At 38.1% G+C, this 20,878-nt stretch overlaps 1 protein-coding gene across 6 annotated transcripts in view; it reads left to right on the top strand.

Annotated features, from left to right (window-relative positions):
• Positions 1-4,144: 4,144 nt before the first annotated feature.
• The window catches only part of LOC124796249 (peroxisomal membrane protein 2), a 75,267-nt gene continuing 58,533 nt past the window's right edge, over positions 4,145-20,878 (top strand). Inside the window, exons 1-3 of one of the 6 annotated variants that reach the window (XM_047260373.1) lie at positions 4,145-4,334; positions 4,858-4,951; positions 17,452-17,547. In XM_047260373.1, coding sequence (XP_047116329.1) covers positions 4,863-4,951; positions 17,452-17,547 — 185 coding nt within the window. In that variant the 5' untranslated portion in view covers positions 4,145-4,334; positions 4,858-4,862. Of the gene's footprint in view, positions 4,644-4,857; positions 4,952-17,451; positions 17,548-20,878 lie in introns of all 6 variants that reach the window. The other 5 variants (XM_047260365.1, XM_047260388.1, XM_047260350.1 and 2 more) reach the window with 5 other exon arrangements.

Here is a 20,878-nt window from a genome sequence, read left to right on the forward strand (position 1 = left end):
CTCCCATGGATTGAACAAATGTGTGTCCATTCATGCTGCCCTTCTCTATATCTGTTCAATAGTGATTTGTAAGCAGTCTCCTTTGTAGAATGATTGCACTTCCCCAGTATCGTATCAATAAACTAAAGTCTACCACCTGCTTTATCTATGACTAAATCTATGTGATCATTTCATTTCATATCCCTATAAAGTATTTCATCCAGGGGTCTGTATGAGTTGGCCAATTCCAGTAATGACACATTGATATTATAATCATAGGATACTACGTTTTTTAGTTTCGTGAAGGGCATAATTTTACATTTCTGAACATTTAGAGCAAGTTGCCAATCTCTGCATCACATCAAAATCTCACGAAGATCTGCCTGAATATTTATGCAGCTTCCTTCAAATAGTACTTCATTAAAGATAACTTCATCAACTGCCAAAATCCTGGTTTTATTATTAATATTGTCTGCAAGGTCATTAATATACAACATAAAAAGCAAGGGCAGTCTCATAAACTGACATACAGCTGGGAGAGTGGCATGCTGACCAAATGCCACTCCACATCGGCATCCAATGACACTTGTGGGCTGAGGATGACACAATGGACATTTGGTATGGTTGGGCCTTCATGGTCTGTCTGGGTAGAGTTTAGTTTCAGTTTTATGAAAAGCAAGGGTCCAAACACATTTCCCTGGGCACACCCAAAGTTACTAATACATCTGATGATAACTCTCTATCCAAGATAACATGCTGTGTCCTCCATACCAAAAAGTTCTCAATTCAGTCACAAATTTCTCTTGATACCCCATGTGATCATAGTTCTGACAATAAGTGTAGGTGCAGTACTGAATCGAATGCTTTTCGGAAATCAAGAAATACTGCATCTACCTGGTTGTCTTGATCCAAAGCTTTCGGTAAAGCACACGAGAAAAGTGCGAGTTGGTTTTCACATGATCCGTGTTTTCGAAATCCATGCCGGCTGGCATTGAAGAGATCATTCTGTTCAAGATACCTCATTATCTTTGAGCTCAGAATATGTTCTAAGATTCTACATCAAATCGATTTCAAGGTTGTTGGACAGCAGTTTTGTCGATCACTTCTACTACCCTTCTTGTAGATAGATGTGACCTGTGCCTTTTTCCAAGAACTCTGTACAGACAATTTTGTGTTCGAGGGATCTGCAATAGATTATAGTCCGAACTTTGTTCCATTCTAACTACTTCAGCTGTTTCTCAACACCACTGACGTTAATAATTACTTCATTCATTCTTTCAGTGTTATGAAGATTAAATTGGGGTAGTTTACCTGGGTTTTCCTTTGTAAAGGAACATTGGAAAATGGAGTTACGCATTTCTGGTTTTCCTTTGCTACTCTCAGTTTTAGTTCCTTCCTCATTTGCTAGGGCCTTGACTCTAACTTTGGTGCCACTAACAGCCTTTTCATAGGACCGGAATTTCTTTGGGTTCTGTGAAAGTTCACTTGACAATATTCTGTTATGATAGTCATTTAAGGCACCACACATTGCTCTCTTGACAGCCAAACGCGTTTTATTCAACATCTCTCAACCTATAGCCCTATGCTTTGTTGAACACGTATTGTGCAGTAAAATCTGTTTCTTTACAGTAACTATATATCACAGAGGTTCCCTTCATTATGAACTGTTCTACTAGTTACATATCTATCGAGTGCACAGTCACTATCTGAGCCATAGTTCCTCTACATACTCCTCCCCTGTGCCGAAAATTTCAAGCTCCTCGTCATGATATGACACTACTGATTTTTTATCTAGTTTACTGAACATATGTATCTTTTTTCTTGTTTTAGTTGTCCTTTGTACTTTGGTAATCATTGTTGGAACAACCGCATCATGGTCACTGATACTACTTTCGATGTAGTCATCTTCAAAGAGGTCAGGTCTATTTCTTGCCATTAGATCCAATACATTCCCATTATGAGTGAGTTCCTAACTATCATTTGTGGGTAGTTTTCACAGCAGGCATTTAGTAAAGTTTCACAAGATGTCTTATCATGCTCACCACTAACAATTAATTGTTGGGCGATTAAACTCTCCACCGAGTGTTACGGTATGATTGGAGAACTTACGTACAAGTGAACTGAGATTTTCTTTAAAGTTTCCTGTTACATCAGAAGATGAGTCTGGTGGGCAATAGGAGGATCAATTATTATTTTATGCCTGTCTTTGATACAAAGTCTTGCCCGACATGCAGCTTCAGTTTCTGTCTCGGTGGACTTAAGTTGCTTGTCTACTGTGATAAATATGCACCTCCCTTCCGATTTGCCTATCCTATCAATATACACCTAAATTTTCCCGCAAAAGCTCCTTGCTATCAGTTTCAGGATTCAACTAGCTCTCTGTATCTATTATTATCTGAGCTTCACCTCTTTTCGTGAGCACTTCAAACTCTGGAACTTTGTTGCTAATCGTTTGGCAGTTTACCATTAAGCCCAGTCCACACGCAACGATCTGTCTGTACAGACATCGGCGCAGATGTCTGTACATGCAAAAGATCGCTGCAAATGTGGTGTGTTCACACGACACAAACCCCAATCTACTACTCGCCCGCCATCTGCCGGTGTAGAAAAGAAATATCAGTGGCAAGCGACTACACTCCCCGTAAACTTGAAAAATTTAATTAAGTTATTTTGAAATATAGAAATGGAAGAAGTTCCGTTGTGGTCTGTGTTCGCAACTTGTGTTGAAAAAAACATTCAGATCAACCGCAGGAAACAGAGAAAACGGTCAAAATGGTGTAGACAGTGGCTGCTAAAGCGAAAGTAGTTTTCTCACGTAAATTTACTGCGAGAGTTGCAGGGCGAACCTAACGACTGGCGAAATTATTTGCGGATGGATGCCGAAACTTATAATTATCTCTTAAAGCTTGTAACCCCTCATATTATGAGAAAAAATACTTGTATAGAGAAGGGCAATTTCTCCTCATGAACGGCTGGCGGTAACATTAAGATTCCTAGCAACAGGAAGGAGCTACAGCGATTTGGAATTTTCAACTGCAATATCGAAACAAGATTTGAGTGAAATAATACCCGCAATTTTTCAATTAGAGCATTGTATGCTGCTGTCTTTTTGTCTCCGTCATTATATTCTTTACTTTTAATCTTCCACAAACATGGGTGGTTTCTATATATTTCAATGAATTCACTTACAAACTCTCGAGAACACTGACGCGTAGCGGCCATGTTAATGCCCTGTGCGCACAAATACAAACACTAGACTGAGCAAACAGCTGTTTCGCGCCAGATTTGCGGCGATCTCCTGTCCACACGCTCCAACTTGTCTGCGCAGATGTGGTTTGAACCCACAGATTTGAGAGGTTTCGCTCAAACCTCCAACTCCAACTTCCAGGTTTGCACAAACCTCATGTTGGTGCAAATCTTCTGTCCACACGCAACAATCTGTCTGCGCAGATGTAATGTGCGCAGACATTTGCGCAGACAGATCGTTGCGTGTGGACAGGCCTTTAGGGTTTTAATGCTCTCGCCCGTGGGAGGCATTTCTTTCTATCTTTCACTAATACTTCTTGGTTTCCTACAATCATCGTCATCTGGATTGGATGGAGAGTTACCTATTCTAAAAGACCCTTGTGTGCACTCTACACATAGTCAGCTACCTGAGTAGCAGCCTCTGATGTATAGTGAACACCTGACCTAGTTGGGGGGATTCTACACTTCTCAACCTTGTGGCGCAAGTCGAGGAAGTTACAGCCTAGCTTGTCACAGAACCTTCGAATCTCTGGTTAGTCCTTCCATTCAATTCAGAACTGAAGGGCCACGATCAGTTCTGGGGACAATGTTGCAAAATTGTGTGTTTCATTGAAACCCCACACACAATGCTGGTCTTCTCACCCTTCTCCGTCAGTCGCTGGAATGACCCAAGAGTGACCTTGGAGCCCAGACGACAGGCATCATTTATTCCGACGTATGCCACAATCTGCAGTTTGTTGCACCCTGTCCCCTCAATGGCTGTTGGTATAGCCTATTCACCATGTCGGATGAGGCCCCCATGCATACACACTGAGTGCACCTTGTGTCCTTTCCTGTCCCTTGCGGCCATTTCCCTTTGTTGTATGAGGAAACAGGGGTTCGAAGGGAAATTGATTATTTAGGAAGCAAGTGTAGTTAAACCAACGAAGTACTTCTTTAGAAACTCCGTATTTCCGAGTCAAGTCTGTTAGGAAAGAGAAAGGGGTTGAATTCCTAAACAAGCTACGAAGACCCTTGGCGAGACAAGCGCTTTCGCATGAACTGCAAACACGTTGGTTTATTAACATTTACTGCACGTATAAGATGAGAGAAGCCCCTGCAAAGTAATGGTACGCATAGTGTACGTGTAGCTTCTTCAAAAGTGACGAGCATAGCAGATATTCCTGCTGGAACGGGCATGTATCTTTCGGTTCTTGATTGCTTTCTTTCAAAGATTACATTGTTTTCATGAGGTAAATAATGCTATCAAAACAGTGGCTGCGGGTGACGTTTGGGGTGAAAGGTTATAAGTGTTAATATCTTGAATCATTGCGCAGAAGTTACAGTTTTTGCAGCTTATAACACCGCTGTACAAATTTTAGCGTGGCGTTTTATGAGTTAACGGGTTTGCATATTTCACGGTATAGAACACATATTCAGTAATTACTTTTTTATACCTGCTTAGTCATGTTTCTAGCGCAGACTGTGTTTTACGATTAATATGCCAGTATTAAGACGATTGCAGAGATTACGAAATGCTAATACGTATTGTAGTCACTGTTAATGACAGTTACAACTGAGCTCTATATTCACAAGTTGATAGCATCCACAACCTGTGTTCATGGTTATTTATATTCATTTTTATCTTTGCAGGGGAAATGGCTCTGTCGAAACCAATATATAGTCTGATGGAGAAATACTTTGAACAACTCTACACGCATCCCATAAGGACAAAATCTATCAACAGGTATTCAAAGGCCGTTACCAGTGGACGTTGATTCTAAGAGTATAATTCGGTTTTGTACAAAGTGAAGACAGTAAGAAGACTGTTCTTTAGTTATAAATCCTTTGTGTCATAGAAAAAGTTCCCATTTCTTAATGAGGTTTTAGTTTGACCAATTATTTCCTTTTGTTGTCCCATAAATATTAAGTGCATACATTCATGGTTAGGCAATGTACGAAATTACACCTAAAATTGTGTACGGTTCAGTTCACCCAAAGACACTCAAAACTTAAAGCTTCATAATTGTAAGGCCTATGGTGAATTAAAGAGCACTGGATAAATATGAAACTGTGTTAGATGATGCGCTCGGGTTGGTTGCTGTAACAGCCTCCCTGAAATCATTGTCATAACGACTGACTTGAGGTGTAGCTGAACCTATGATGTAGCTTGTTTTGGAAGGTGCCTAGTTTCTTTTTAATTAACGAAAATGAATTTTTGTTCCATAACATAGCCCAATGGCCGTTTTCAGTCTATATGTAATGCACTTTTTCTTACAACAACTAAACTGTGATATTAATTCCAAAGTGCTGTGTTACATAATATTATTTTGGTGCTTGCTGTTTTGTTGGAAACTGACAAACCATGGCTCTGAACAAAATACAAGTTGATTCTTGCAAAGAACAAAACAACAGTAATCAGCCACTGTTGATAATACTCACACAAATATCGCTGCTACTGGTTTTGAACTGACATTCATGTTCAGATTAAAAAAAAGAAATCACACTTTGAGAAGTTCCAGCAGAATGTAAATAATTTAGGAATGACTGAGACCACTCATTGAATAGTGGAAGGCTGGAGCCATTGACAGTCATAATGCAAACACAATAAAAATCTGGAAGGTTTTGAACCGCCTGGGTGCACACACACACACACACACACACACACACACACACACACACACCAAGTAAAAAACTTTGAGCTAGAACTGCGACACAGTGAAAATGTTTTTGTATTTCCACTAATTTCAAAAAGTGATGTGCATGCGCAAACTTGTGTGTGTGTGTGTGTGTGTGTGTGTGTGTGTGTGTCAGGTGGTCATCTTTCGAAATAATTGAAAATACAAATATTTTTCACCGTGTCAGTGTTCTTGCAGTTTTAGCTCATTGTGTTCTATCTCAGTAGGATCCAACTTTCAGAGCTGACAGTGCTCAAATTACTTCAGGTAAGGAACAAGAAAGTGTCCAAATAAGCTTTTGTGTGGCGATAAGTAAACTACCACATTCAGAACAAGTCACCATAACCACAACAGTGTTGTTTACATGTTGTGAGTGATATTCCATGCTGATTTGTGGTAATTAATGAAAGGTGTTCTGTTTGCTTCATATCAGTGATAAGATGAGTACTACACAAATTGATGTAGTATTTAACAGTATGATACCATGTCAGTAGACTGATGTCATTAACATATTGAAGATACGAACCTCAAGAAACTGCCAGGTGTTGATATACTAACAGCTCAAAAACATTAGTGAAATAAAATTTGACAAGTCACATCTAAGAGGATAGGGTGTTTTGAGCCAGGACTGTTCCCGTTATCACCACCTTCAAACATGTTAAAAACTTCAAAATATCAGACCATAGTGGTAAGGTCGATGTTTTGATCATATAACTGTAGTATTCACAATGTGTGTAAAAAATGAGATTGTTGTGACACATTCATTGGCTTTGCCAACTGTCAACCAAACTATCATCTTCAAAACTAACTAAGAGCTTGGGCTACCTTCGCAATTTCATAAATAAAAAACATTTTAGCCCTAGTATACAACACACTCCAAAACAACTTCCCTGTCACTATCTCCTCTAGATATATATAGGTCCGATAAAAAACATGATCTAACCCACAGTCAACAAAACACTAACAAGTTACTATTAGCAAAACATACGACAGACATCTACCACTGCAAGTTACAAACAAAAACATCCCAGATGCTATTTGTGTAGGATATTATGTCACTAAACCCAAGAATCATATCCTTTGAATAAATAACAGGACATTGTACTGCGTTTTATTAATAGTATCTAATTGTTAGCCTAAAATGTAACAAAATTTTGAATTGACTTAGACAGAAATAAAGTTACATATTAAACCAGCATATATACCAAACCCCAGTCCATATTCTCAGTTGTATCTGTCATATGTTAATCATCATCTTGTAGGATTTATTTGATTGCCAATATGATTCTTTGATTTGAGTTTAGTTTTCAGTATTCTGTACTTCAGTTGGTAAAAATGGACCATTATAGTATCACTTGGTTGTCCGTCCGTCTGTCCATCCAAATGATGATTAAGTTCCCTTTTTCTCAGGAATGGGATGAAATAACAAGTTGAAATTTGTGTGAAACACTGAGTTCTATAGTCCCTTGGTGATGTAAAAAAATTTAAGGTTCAAAGTCAGCGCAGTCAAAAGATATGGCTATTTGTCTCACCTATTTTGATATGCACAAACTCACTCATTATACCCTAGAGGGTAATTCCCATTGAGCTAGAATCATGAAATTTTTCAAGAATAAAGCTTTTACAGTGCAAAAATATGAAAATTATTACGTTGTAATTATATCACATAAAAAATATCTTTTTGCCATTAGAACACACATTGCATCCATCGTCCATCAGAGGCATAATAGATAAATATTAGTGCATGTAAACATAAGGTGTAAGTAATAGTCATGTGTTAGCAAGTAAATAAAAAAAAAGTGTGTTCTTGGAGTCTTTCACAGCGGCATGACGGAATAAAATCTTCTCGTTTTTCAAGCTGCGTCAATTCCAATAAAATTCCTGAGCTCTCGACTGCTAGCTCTGCCATCATCAGCAGGAGAAGAACTACTGACTGCTGGGGCAGGCACTATTTCCCGCTTATATGCCTATGATTACACCTACTGTCACCCATCACAGGGGGCCGAAACGACATGTGCACAGAAGATGAGTTGGACAACTTATAGCAGTTGGAATTGATGCATGAAAACCAAGAAGACTTTATTAAATCATCTCGCTGTACATATACACACTGAAGTCCCCTGCTCTCTTATTTTCCTACGCCCGGTTTAGTTACAGGAGCTACAGTAAAGATTGTGATACATATATTTAAATAGTTTTATCTTGCCAATATCAATAATGGGCAAAACTCATTGCGATTTTCAATTCCCAGAAATATCTATATACATAATTAAGTGGGAGTCCTACTCGCACTTGGCCATTCGTCCCTAACCACCACCACCACCACCCCGACTCCTGTCTTACAGGGTGATAAGTGAAAGTCGTAAAGAGATTGGACTTATGTTCAGGAGAAGTGGTGGTCAAATCTTGACCACTTAGATTTAGATTTGGTGGATTCCTTAAATTAAGAGGCGAATTTCAGGGTATTTTAGAAGAAAGACCGCACTTTTGCCTTTCCCATCCTTCCACAAATTGGAATTTGTGTTTCAATTATAATGACCACAAAAGTGCCAACAACTGCTCGGACTCCGTAGCACGTATTGGAAAATAAATTAGTGTAATGGTGTAGAGGGAACACAGCAGAGGTTGGGAACGTGAGAATAGTGATTGTTGTAGCTCATCTTCAAGCTTCTTTTCTGTGAGAGATCACAACACAAAAACACCCTCTTTGACAGAACCCTAGTTATGTTTGAAAGTACCTCTTAGCAGAAAGTTTAGCCATACAATATCATTAGAAAAGAGAGTTAATAATTGAAACACGTACAGGGCTGTGGAACATCAGGGCATAAGAGTGAGTGCATAAATAACAAGTAAAGAAAGTTGGAATACAGTAGAGATGCGAGAAGTTCTGCAGATTGGTAGAATATTTGAAGTAATACAGTGACCTAGAGACTGAATTGTATATGAAAGTTGCCGCAAGCAATAAAGACAGTGAGTGACTCTCTCTAAAATAGAAAAAATGTGTGTTGTGGCAAGCTTGCAACAGACTGAGACTGAATGATGGTACGGCTGTACAAGTAAGATAATCTAATTTATTAACAAATGAGAGCACCACAGAAATATTTCCATTAAACATAACAGAGACAGAATTTATAATGACACAGCCTACATAAAATGTTTCACAAGGTTATTAACAGTTGGGTCTCAGTGCTTGGAGGTAGCCGATGGGGCTGAATGCCCCTTTATGTGATGAGTAGCTGTCTGTCCTAATTCATATTGTTGTTGTTACTCCATCCCAGATTTTCAATTATTAGATTGCTCAAAATTGGATAATAAGACCATAAATTATATAACTACAAAATATTGAGAGTCCAGTGACAAGATAAGATTATGGCAGCCATACGTGGTTGTTTCACAGACCTTTCAGAACTGCATGTCACGTGTGGAATCTCCTTACTGAGTAGCCATTCAACAATTTACATATGCCCTGAAAGGAGATTATATCAGAAAAGAAATACATTATTTTTTAAAAAAAATGGTTTGCTGCTAGTATGAGTTCTCTCTTTGCTCTTGTATAAGCGCATGGTGTTGAAAAGGTAATTTACTCTCTGTCAGCAATGAGAATGGTGAAGAGTCCATATCTTGTTCAAATCTGGACCAGTGTGCTGCTAACAAATAAGCCTAATTTGTTTTTCTTCAGGAAGTTGTATACATTAGTAAAGTTTCTGTATCAAAATGTAGGTCTTTGGAGTACATTTTACTGTCTGTCCTTTGCAGTCCCCACATCATTTTATTTTTTCCATGAATTCAGAAAACTTTACTTTTCTTGTGTTTTTTAATTCAAATATAATATTTTTGGTAATGACTATGATAAATGTTCCTCCTATTATGGGATTGAATCATTATTAGTTCTATATTGAAACATACATGAACCCACAGTATGATCATTGATGTTGATAACACAAACAACAGGTGACACTCAACAGACTAGGAACAAATACTGCAAATAATGCAAACATACCATTCAGCGTCAGTTCTCTCTGAGCTTGACTGGACTGACAGTCTCTGTGAACAGAATGGGCATGATATTTGCAGGCAAGTTTGAGTCTTGAGCCCTTATTCTTTATTAATTTTTCAACCGCTATGGAATTTAAAGTATTCCCCAACAGAATAACATACGAGAGTGGATGTAGCCTATATATGCCCTGCTTCTGTGATAAGAAACTCACAAGTTTTGATCACCTCCAAGATCTCGTAATTGATGTCTATCAATCTCTTAAATTGGAGGTGCTGCAACATTCCGGGCTTTCCAAACTGTATTTCACAGTTCTGTCCTGACCAAAGAGATTATTTGAGCAGATGCTTCAGTAGACATTGCAGCAAAGGAACTGTATTTCTTAAACTTGGATCATAGCATTGTCATCATAGCTCATTCCACCTCCATAGCCCTCTTCTGGATCACGTAAACAACACTTGTTAGAAATGAATATACAATTTTGCCTGTCTAAGGCAGCGAAACAGTACATGGGCCTTAAACGACCTAAACCTCAAGCTCTGTCCACTACTGTATCTTCAACTATGCACCTGAAAATTTAGCTATTGTGAAGATTGACTTCCAAAGGTCAGCTCTGTTTAACACATTATCTCTGTCTAGTCTTTTTGACTGCTTTCTTTTGTAATGTACGTCTTCCTCATATTTATGATCCTTCTGTAAGTTTTTCTTTCCATTTTCATGAATGAAAAGTAGTGCTGATAATTTTAGGTGTCTTCCGGCACATAAACCTAGTCAACTTGTTGTATTACTTTCATCTGTATGGAAGGGCTGATGTTTGTAGTACACTTATGAACATGAGTTGCCAATTAAACAGGAAGGCAGAGAGACCGGGGGGGGGGGGGGGGGGGGCTGCAGTACAATAAATAACAGCACCTGGAAGAAGGTGAATTTCTATGAATGCTATAAAATAGAAACACATTAAGGGAAGGGCAGACAAAATTTCAGATGATAAATGCTACAAATCACCATGAAAGAATATAGAAAAGAACTTTTCTGACAGGAAATATTTATTAAAGGGAAGTAGCAAGGATTTTTCTCATATGTACACGCAGAAATTGAAGTGAAATAAGACATAAGAGCTGTTAGGTAATTTACTTATTTAGATGAAAAATTAAAGCCTAATTCCAAAAGGGGCGAGACTGTACAGAAAATTAGTGGATGTTACCAGTTGTCGGAAACAGTGTTTCCTTATTTACGACACCTGTGACAGGAATTTTCACGTTCTCTGTTATACTGTAGAAATATACTTCAGGTTGGAATATCAACAATATTAAGAAAAGGATATATTGCTGCTCACCATGAAGATGTTTTTTTCTTCAACTTCATAAAATTTAAATGTTCTGTTCCATCACTGTGATGTCTACACTACTTGCCCACTAGTAATGAAGTTACAAATTAATGCTTGGTGGTGGAGACAGTTTCTTACAAATAGTCAACACAACATTAAAACAAAACAAATACGTCTTGTTCAAAAATTCAGTGTCCAACAAAAAGGGATGATAAAGGAGACAAAAATAAATATATTTGTGTCTAATGTTGTTACACCAAATGTTCGTGTGAGATACATTCTATGTTGTGATGTCATGCTCTTGGACACTGAGTCAATAAACAGCGGGTGGCACTTGTGCGTGGATGACAGGTGCTGTGTCTATATGGAGTGATGTACATGGGGAGAACATTGGCCTGCAAGATCCCCAGACTTCAACCCATTAGACTTCTTTCTCTTGGGCCACATGAAAGCCTATGTGTATTCTACCCCTGTTTCTCGGAGTTGGAATTGGTTGCAAGAATTCTTGCAGCGGTCACACAAATACAGAACACACAACGCATTTGCCAGTGAACACTGGATTGCCCCCTATGTTGATATTGGCTCTGTGCTAAAGTTAACTGTGCACATTTTTAATATTTATTGTAATGTAATAGTGATCAGAACAATAAAGCAATGGAAAACATTTAACACAATTTTTTTTCTCAGTCACACACAATAACCTCTTGCACCCTCAGTACTCTAACAATGTGTGTTCCTGATATATGGTTGTTTTATGAAATATATTTGTTTTTATCTGCTGTATCATTCCTGTTACTTTGGACACTGAATTTTTGAACACCCCATAAAGCACATTGGGAAAAAAACAAGGTTCAAATGCTACGAATGGGATATAGATATAACATTATTACAAGTTTGCAGTGTCTGATGTGATAATTCGTTTATTTTCCACACATAGATTCAAGAATCAAGGTGAAGAAAACCCTGTAGTCCTTTCTGACTTAGATATCCTGATATTTGGAGTGGTTCCTTTGGAAAATGTTACGGTTGGATGTCCTCGGGAAAGTTTGGAAGATCCTTTTCTGATTCCCTTTTTTTCTGCAAGAGATAGGTTTAAATCTATTCACAGACACATTTATGTGTTTGAATTGCCTTTCAACGATGAACCATTATTTGTGCCTTGCTGTGACAGGGAAAGGAACATCATATGTAGGCTCTAGTGTTTTCTAACCCTATTGTACCTCAGGAAGACAGGGAACATGTCTGTATGTCTCTTGGTATAGATACTGATTTTTGATGTAATATGTAGGTTGACTAGTCTTATAGTCTTTCCATATAACATCTGGGCAATAGAATTGTTTGTTTCTCGTGTACTGCAGTTTGCAACCCCCAGTAGAACGGTAGGTATACAGTTTCTTTACAGGTAGAAGTGTTATGGGTGTTGATTGCAGACTTCAAGGTCCTATGTAGTCATTCAGCCTTGCCATTGCATTGAGGATGACACATTGTTGTGTGTTGAAGTTTCATTCCACATGCTATTCCCAAATTATTAACAAATGTGATCGAAGCTGTGTTCCTTGGTCAGTGATAGCCTATGATGGAATGCCGAATCTTACAATTTGTTGCTGGTAGAAGGCCTTTGCTACTTATTCAGCTGTGTTCAAATGGTATGACTTCCATATAGGATGTGAAATTATCAATACAAATCGAGCAGAAAGTAATGCCATTAGAAGGAGCCAAACATCCAGTCAGGTCAATGTGGTCAACACTGAAAAGTTCATCAGTTTCTACAAATTTTTTGAATTGCGATTTTATATTGTGAATTAACACAGGATTTCATCCGTTGTTGCATATCACTTTTTATGTTTGGCTAAATAATTCTACTAGTTAGCAGTTTCACTGTAGTGTTTATGCCAGAATGAGCTAAACCATGAATATGGAGAGGTACTTGATAAAAAAGTCTGAGGAATGTAAGTTCTGCTATTTGTAGTTGACGTGTCACACCACAGTGTTTTTCCTGATGGAAGTAGATATGACTTGAAGTTTAAGGAGTTGTTCCCTATTCGAAGTTGCTGCAGTTATTGACCTTGCATTTGGCTCTTGGTGATTTCATCACAGTCCATCATTTTTACTTCAACTATAGATAGGGCACTTGCAACAATATTGTCATCATTGTCGTGATCTATATTAACGACATAGTAGACAATCTGAGTTGCCCTCTTAGACTGTTGCTGATGATGCTGTCATTTATCATCTTGTAAAGTCATCAGATGACCAAAACGAATTGCAAAATGATTTAGATAAGATATCTGTAGGGGTGCAAAAAGTGGCAGTTGACCCTGAAAAAAGAAAAGTGTGAAGTTATTCACATGGATACTAAAAGAAATCCTCTAAATTTTGATTATTTGATAAGTCACACAAACCTGAAGGCTGTAAATTCAACTAAATACTCAGGGATTACAATTACAAAAAACCTAAATTGGAACAGTCGCATAGATAATGTTGCGAATAGAACAAACCAAAGACTGATTCTTTGGCAGAACACTTAAAAGGTGCAATAGGTCTACTAAAGGGACTGCTTACACCACACTTGTCCACTCTATTCTGGAGTACTGCTGTGTTGTGTGGGATCCGCATCAGGTGAGACTGACGGATGATGTCGAAAAAGTTCAAATAAGGGCAGCTCATTTCGTATTATCGTGACATAGGGAAGGTAGTGCCAAAGACACGATACATAAATGGGAGAGGCAATCATCAAAACAAAGGTGTTTTTCGTTGCGATGGGATCTTCTCATGAAATTTCTATCACCAGTTTTCTCCTCTGATTGCGAAAACATTCTGTTGGCACCCACCTACATAGGTAGAAACGATCATCATGATAAAAAAAGAGAAATCAGAGCTCGCACAGAAAAATTTAAGTGCTCATTTTTCCCATGAGCCGCTCGAGAGTGGGATGGTAGAGAGACAGCTTGAAGGTGGTTTGTTGAACCCTCTGCCATGCGCTTTATTGTGAATAGCAGAGTAATCACGTAGACATAGACGTCACTGACATGACAAATATCAGTCGAAAATTGTGAAGTATACTGCAGCTGTCTCATCTGCTGAGGAGATGCCGTATCATTGCTTTGTTTAAAAACAAATGTGAGTGGTTTATGGTCAGTGAAGATTTACATAAAGGTAGATTCCCAGTAACTCTTGATCATAGACACTGTAAACCTTCCAGGATTGACTCAGATTCTGTGAAAAGAATACAACTGGTTTCCAGTTTCTGTTTTCCAGTTTTTGGTGTATGGAACCAACAGCAACATCTGGTGTGTCTGTGGATAGAGCTAGGGGTAACTCTGAGTTAGGAAAAGCCAATAATGCAACATTTGCAGTATCATGTTTACATGTCTCAAACATTTTCTTCACTTTCTGTCTGTCATCATTCCTTTTTGCTCCCTTAAGATGGGCACGTAATACAGCATGAGTTCGTGCCATTTCTTCAAGATAGTGATGATAGTAGTTGACAGTGCCAAGAAATGTATGGGGCTCATGGAGTTTGTCAGGTAACTTGTACTCCAAAAATTACATGCACTTTCTCAGGTAGCAGACAGGATCCCTCTGGTGCCACCCAGTACTCGAAGGATGTTGTTTCATTTACTCCCAAGATTGATTTTGAGATGTTGATTCGAAGTCTGTATTTAGAATATCACTCTAGGACTAGTTTGACATGTGCTTGGTGTTCTTCAATACTGGATGAGGCCATTAAAATGTTGTTGAGACAAGGAAACAAAATCCAATCCAAAAATAACTTCATTAATGAATTCCTATAATGTTGAAGTTGCATTTTGCAGACTGAAATTCATTGCATTAAATTCATACAACTCAGGCTGGCATGATTGTAGTTGTCTTGTGCTTATCTTCTTCAGAAATGGGTATTTGATAATAAGCCGTAAACAATTCAGTTTTAGAAAATATGTTTTTGGCTTGCAGAATACAAGGGGAATCCTCTATCGGAGGTGCAGGATAATGGTCGGGATCTGTTCTTTCATTTAATCATGTATAATCCCGACACAGATGTATCGAGCCATCCTTCTTTGGTACCATGTGAAGATGATGATGACGTTTGGTTTGTGGGGTGCTCAACTGCTCGGTTATCAGCACCCATACAAATTCCCAACCTTTGCTCAGTCCAAGCTCGCCACTTTTAGGAATGATGATGAAATTATGAGGACAACACAAACACCCAGTCATCTCAAGGCAGGTGAAAATCCCTGACCCCGCCGGGAATCGAACCCGGGACCCCGTGCTCGGGAAGCGAGAACGCGGCCGCGAGACCGTGTGGAGAGGACTAGCCCATGTAGAGTTAGATGACCTAATGATGCCATTGTCCGACATGAATTTAAATTCTTGTTTTGCCACTCCCACGCATTATGGGTCTGACTGCTTTGCCCTAGGAAAAATAGGTGGTCCTTCAGTGGTAATGTTGTGTTTGACACCATGTTTAATTTCGGTGAGTACCAAGTCAGGTTTAGCTAAATCTGGATACTGCAACAATAGGTCTGTAAATTTTGTATTTTGACTCATGGTACTCGCAGCATTTTCCTCTGAGATAGACATAACTTTGTCCTCAGAAGAGAGCTTGCCTTCATCATCTATTAATCTCTTATTATGGATGTCTACTAATTATTGGAAGTTATTTAAAAAAATCAGCCCTCAATACAGTTTGATTGATTTTAACAATGATAAACAGTAGTTGAAATTGACGTCGCAGTCCCAAATCGATATTACGTAGTTCAATCCAGAATTTAGGAATTTTGGTACCATTATCAGCATACAATTTGTATGATGATTCAAATTAACCTTTATTTTGTTGGAATTATGGATATGTCAGCCCCACTTTCAAATAAAAGTTGCAGTTCCCTCCCCTCCCCCCCGACCCCCCCCCCCCACACACACACACACACACAATCCGCCCACCTTTTTTTTGGTTACAAATAGAGGGTTTCGTGGCAATAGCCTTGGGCAGCAGAACTTGTCACTAATTTGACTGCTGGGCCACATTTCCCTCTTGGGGCAAGTTATGTGGAGGTGTGCATTTTCCAGGTTTGCAGTGCTGTCCAAAGCAAAAGTGGTAATAATGGTACTTGCCTATGGGGTTGTCGAGATTTATTGTGGCTGTTATTACAGTCAAAGTTTCTGTGACGAGACCTGCCCTTATAACCAGTTGACAGTGCAGTTGTTTGTTGCTCTAGCCCTGAAACTCTTCTCATTATGTCACTTATCTTTACCAGGACATCCTGTTGATTACAAGCATCACTTTTCATGACAAACAATCCGGGATTCATTCCTATTATTCTGTCAGCCATCATAGCCACTTTTTTGGGTCCCTTTTCACTGACAATGAAAATGTTCCTTATAGAAACTGGAAGTTTTTCTAGCTATAGTGTATTAAGCATCTTTTCCGGCATATCTACTCCTGCTGAGGCTTGCATCCTGTGTAATAACTTTCCGTCTCCCAGATCAACTCCACTGACTAGTTTCTTAATATGCTTATTTTTGCTTTCTTTGAATAGACTGTGTAGACGTTCCGTAGGCAACAAATACTGTCTCAAATATTCTCACAGTATTTTGGCTTTAATTTTGGCAGTAGATAGTTAAATTTAGTCTCTTCTATAACAGTTTTGTAAATGCCGAATTGTCTCTTCTTGATATTTTGTACTCGTCACTCCAGAAGGCAGAATTTTGATGCTAACCTTCTTTGCTTCCTGTTGATCCATGAGCATGCTTCTGCATGTCACCATGTTTTCTTATCATCATGTTGGGATCACGAGCTATAACTGCTGTAATGTGTTTCATTTACTGGAACTCAAACATGTTGCTTAGCAATGCTTATTAACAGTTTCCAATCTACATCCCTAATCACATGATGCTACCTGCTCTCTCTCTCTCTCTCTCTCTCTCTCTCTCTCCCTCCCTCCCTCATGTCTTTCTAAGTTCATGAAACATAAATGTTCTGTTCTGATTTCCAACACTGAGATCTCTACAGAGGCTTTGGCTAAAAGCTCAATGTCTTTTCATTGCGCCTGTTTGCAACTCAACATGTCATCTTTACAATGAGTAAGATCTATCCTTTTTGTACTATTGTTGAAATACACTTCAGATAGATGACAATCATTCCGCAACTCAAAGAATAACATAATTTTTCATTTAGTATTATATGTATCACTTATATAATAAGAAAACTGTTTGCTTCACGTAAATAACAGACATCATTCTTTTTTCAGCTGTGTAATTGCAGTGCTAGGAAATCTGGCATTCCAGTACCTCTCCGGAAATAAAGTCGTAAACCAAGATAGTTTAATTGCATATGGATTATATGGGTAAGAATATTATTTTACTTGCTATGTAACTTATTGTGTTTGAAATAGCTGTGATATTCATAAACATTCTAGAATAAAAATGTGAATTCATAATGAACTTTGTGTACAGTCTGTAGTTATTTAGCAGAGGATGCTCTAATAGAATGTACTGCTCTACGCACAGGATGGGTGTTGTTGTGGTACCTCATAATTTAATTTCAGTGTATTAGCCTTATTTAAAATGATTGGTATTTCATATTTTTATAGGGTTTGTGTAACATTAAGCATGTAAGAGAAATTTGCCATCTTGTTTCTGAATAGATGTAGGTAAATAGTTCCTGTAAAATGAGTGTTAATGTTTTAGATGTACCTTGAAGAACCAGTTGACCCAATCCATCTCATACTAACACAGTTCAGCCTGCTTTTACCATGAAATATGGTACCCAACTGAAGTATATAATCAGTTCTTCTATAGACTGAATGATATTGTAGTGAAAGCTGATAAGAGTGTGTTTGTGAAAGACAGCTTCCTGTATCAGGAGAGAGTTACCTGCAGTACAGAAGCAGTAATCTACATCTTTGAGAATACTTCAATGAAGTAAAAGTTTTTTATCAAATCTACAAGTATGTAATCTGGCAGCTGTAATTATGTAAGGGCATCCTCTTTCGTGAAGTGTCCTCGAGATAAATCAGTCTTTAATCAACCTCACAGGGAGAGACTGTTAAACATAGAATGCAAAGAGCTAGTTACGTGTGTGTGTGTGTGTGTGTGTGTGTGTGTGTGTGTGTGTGAAGCTTCTTCATTCTGATGTGCAGGGAAACTGAGAAGTATTAAATCCTTAGCTTGACATTGAGCACAGTGGTGTTAAAATGAATAGCAGAAAATAGAAAATAGAGAGATCTACAGCTGTATCATTTGCTGACTGGATGTAAAAAATAAATAAAAGTGGCAACGTTTGGAAATTCCGGAATGAGACAATAAATATAATTGAGGAAAAGTAATGACAGACTTATAAATTATTGAAATGTGGCACATAGACACATGTACCTATTCAGAAATTTAACTAACTTTTCAGCAAGCACTCTTTTTTTTTTCTTGTGGAGGGCAGGAGGGAAGAAGGTTGTACTCCTTTCAACAACTGAGGAACTATTCATAAACAATCATTGTTGACATTGGGGGGTTCATTTGGGTATTAGTGTGATTGTGTGTGTTAGGCAGTATACTTGCTCTAGAAAATGAGCAATAGCTCAAAAATCAGTTAAATCGGCACTATTAACACGTTATACATCTATCAACTAGAGGATGCATTTCCTTATTTTTATTTATTGAGTCTTAATGTCACATAACCCTGATATTGACATGGTTAAATCCTAATCTGTCATTCATTCCTTCCTTCTATTGATTAACTGATGTATGTTTCCACAGAGTTGTTCAATTTCAAGAAAAGATGTTGTGTATGGCAAAATGTGTTTAAATTGTATAAGTAGTAAATGTAACAATGCACCAAATAGAAGAGGCATTGAATCATTGAAAAGCCCACCGACAAGATTGAAAATTTGGGTAGCTTTTGGACAAATCCTGTAAAGTAGGACGTGCCCATGTTCATTCACACACACACACACACACACACACACACACACACACACACACACACACACACACAAAAACCCTCACTACGTTGCGGTTTTAGTAACACACACACACACAAACACACAAAAAAAAAAACCCCTCACTACGTTGCGGTTTTAGTAGTCAGCGTGCTACAGTGAAGCTGTATTGCTCAAAAATATTTGTCCAAAAGCTAGCAAAGTTTTCAGTCTTTTTTTCTGTTCCATGGGACAGTTCAATGCCATTACTATTTGATAAGTTGTTACTTTTTAATCCTGGAACTATTTACTTTCCAGTAGGACTTTCCATTACAATATTGTATCTGTTTAAGAACTCTACGACAATTCGTTGTGAATTCTGTAGTTCAGTAGAGCTAAGTAATCTGCCCTGTGACATTTCTTAGTCACCTGATCACTCTCATGCTCTTGCAACTGTCAATCAATAAATTAGAGAGAGAGAGACCCAGAATAGTTTGCAGTGGTGCCAATGTTCTCTTTTTTTTCTCTGTTCCACTACGTGCTCCATCTTATTTTCTTACCTAACATTTGGCAGTGGTGAAATATGTTCATCATGGGTAACAGTTTCTGCTTCTAATTCTCTCCTAAAAAAATTTATATCCAGAAAAAGATCAGTCTTGCTTGTTAATGGAATATTTATCGTGTTGTCTTCGAGGCATCCACATTAAACACGTCATTAGCAAAGTAGCAGACATCATATGTACAACATGAAAGTGTACTCAAATTTTTCAGTATGCAACCTGAGATATACACTATTGATAGTTCAGCAAATGATGCTATTTTTTGAAATGTCATATAGTCCACTGACTTTTGCTACTGGGCGTTATCACATTACCAGCTTTATGTTCGTAACACTCTATAAGAGGGACTAGACCTGTTACATAGTGAAAGCAGAATGTAGTTGATAAACTATAAGCCTTAATGGCTCACTATTTTCAAATTACTTAAATTGAATGTGACTTTCACAGTTTATATGCCACTTTTGCATCTGTGCATTATTAAAGTAGAGTGTCTGATCTGAGATTTCATCAGGTAAGCCATAGTGTGTGTGCGCCTACCTGGTTTTTGCACCAGGACTGCAGGAAGTGTTGAGTGCTATTGAAAAGGGATTTCAGATCGATTCTGTCTTTCCCGGAAGGCTTTTGACACTGTACCACAGAAGTGGCTTGTAGTGAAATTACATGCTTATGGAATATCGTCTCAGATATGTGACTGGATTTGTGACTTCCTGTCAGAAAGGTCACAGTTCATAGTAATTGATGGAAAGTCATCGAGTAAAACAGAATTGATTTCTGTCATTCCACAAGGTAGTGTTATAGGCCCTTTGCTGTTCCTTATCTATATAAATGATTTGGGAGACAATCTAAGGAGCCGTCTTAGGTTGTTTGCAGATGACGCTGTTGTTTATCAACTAACAAAGTCATCAGAAGATCAAAACAAATTGAAAAAGATTTAGAAAAGATATCTGAATGGTGCGAAAATTGGCAGTTGACCCTAAATAATGAAAAGTGTGAGGTCATCCACATAAGTGCTAAAAGGAATTCGTTAAACTTCGGGTACATGATAAATCAGTCAAATCTAATGGGCCGTTAATTCAACTAAATACCTAGGAATTACAATTATGAACAACTTAAATTGGGAGGAACACACAGAAAATGTTGTGCGGAAGGCTAATCAAAGACTGCATTTTATTGGTAGGACACATGGAAAATGTAACTGATCCGCC

The sequence above is a fragment of the Schistocerca piceifrons genome, chromosome 1, assembly GCF_021461385.2.
Source record: "Schistocerca piceifrons isolate TAMUIC-IGC-003096 chromosome 1, iqSchPice1.1, whole genome shotgun sequence".
NCBI lineage: Eukaryota > Metazoa > Arthropoda > Insecta > Orthoptera > Acrididae > Schistocerca > Schistocerca piceifrons.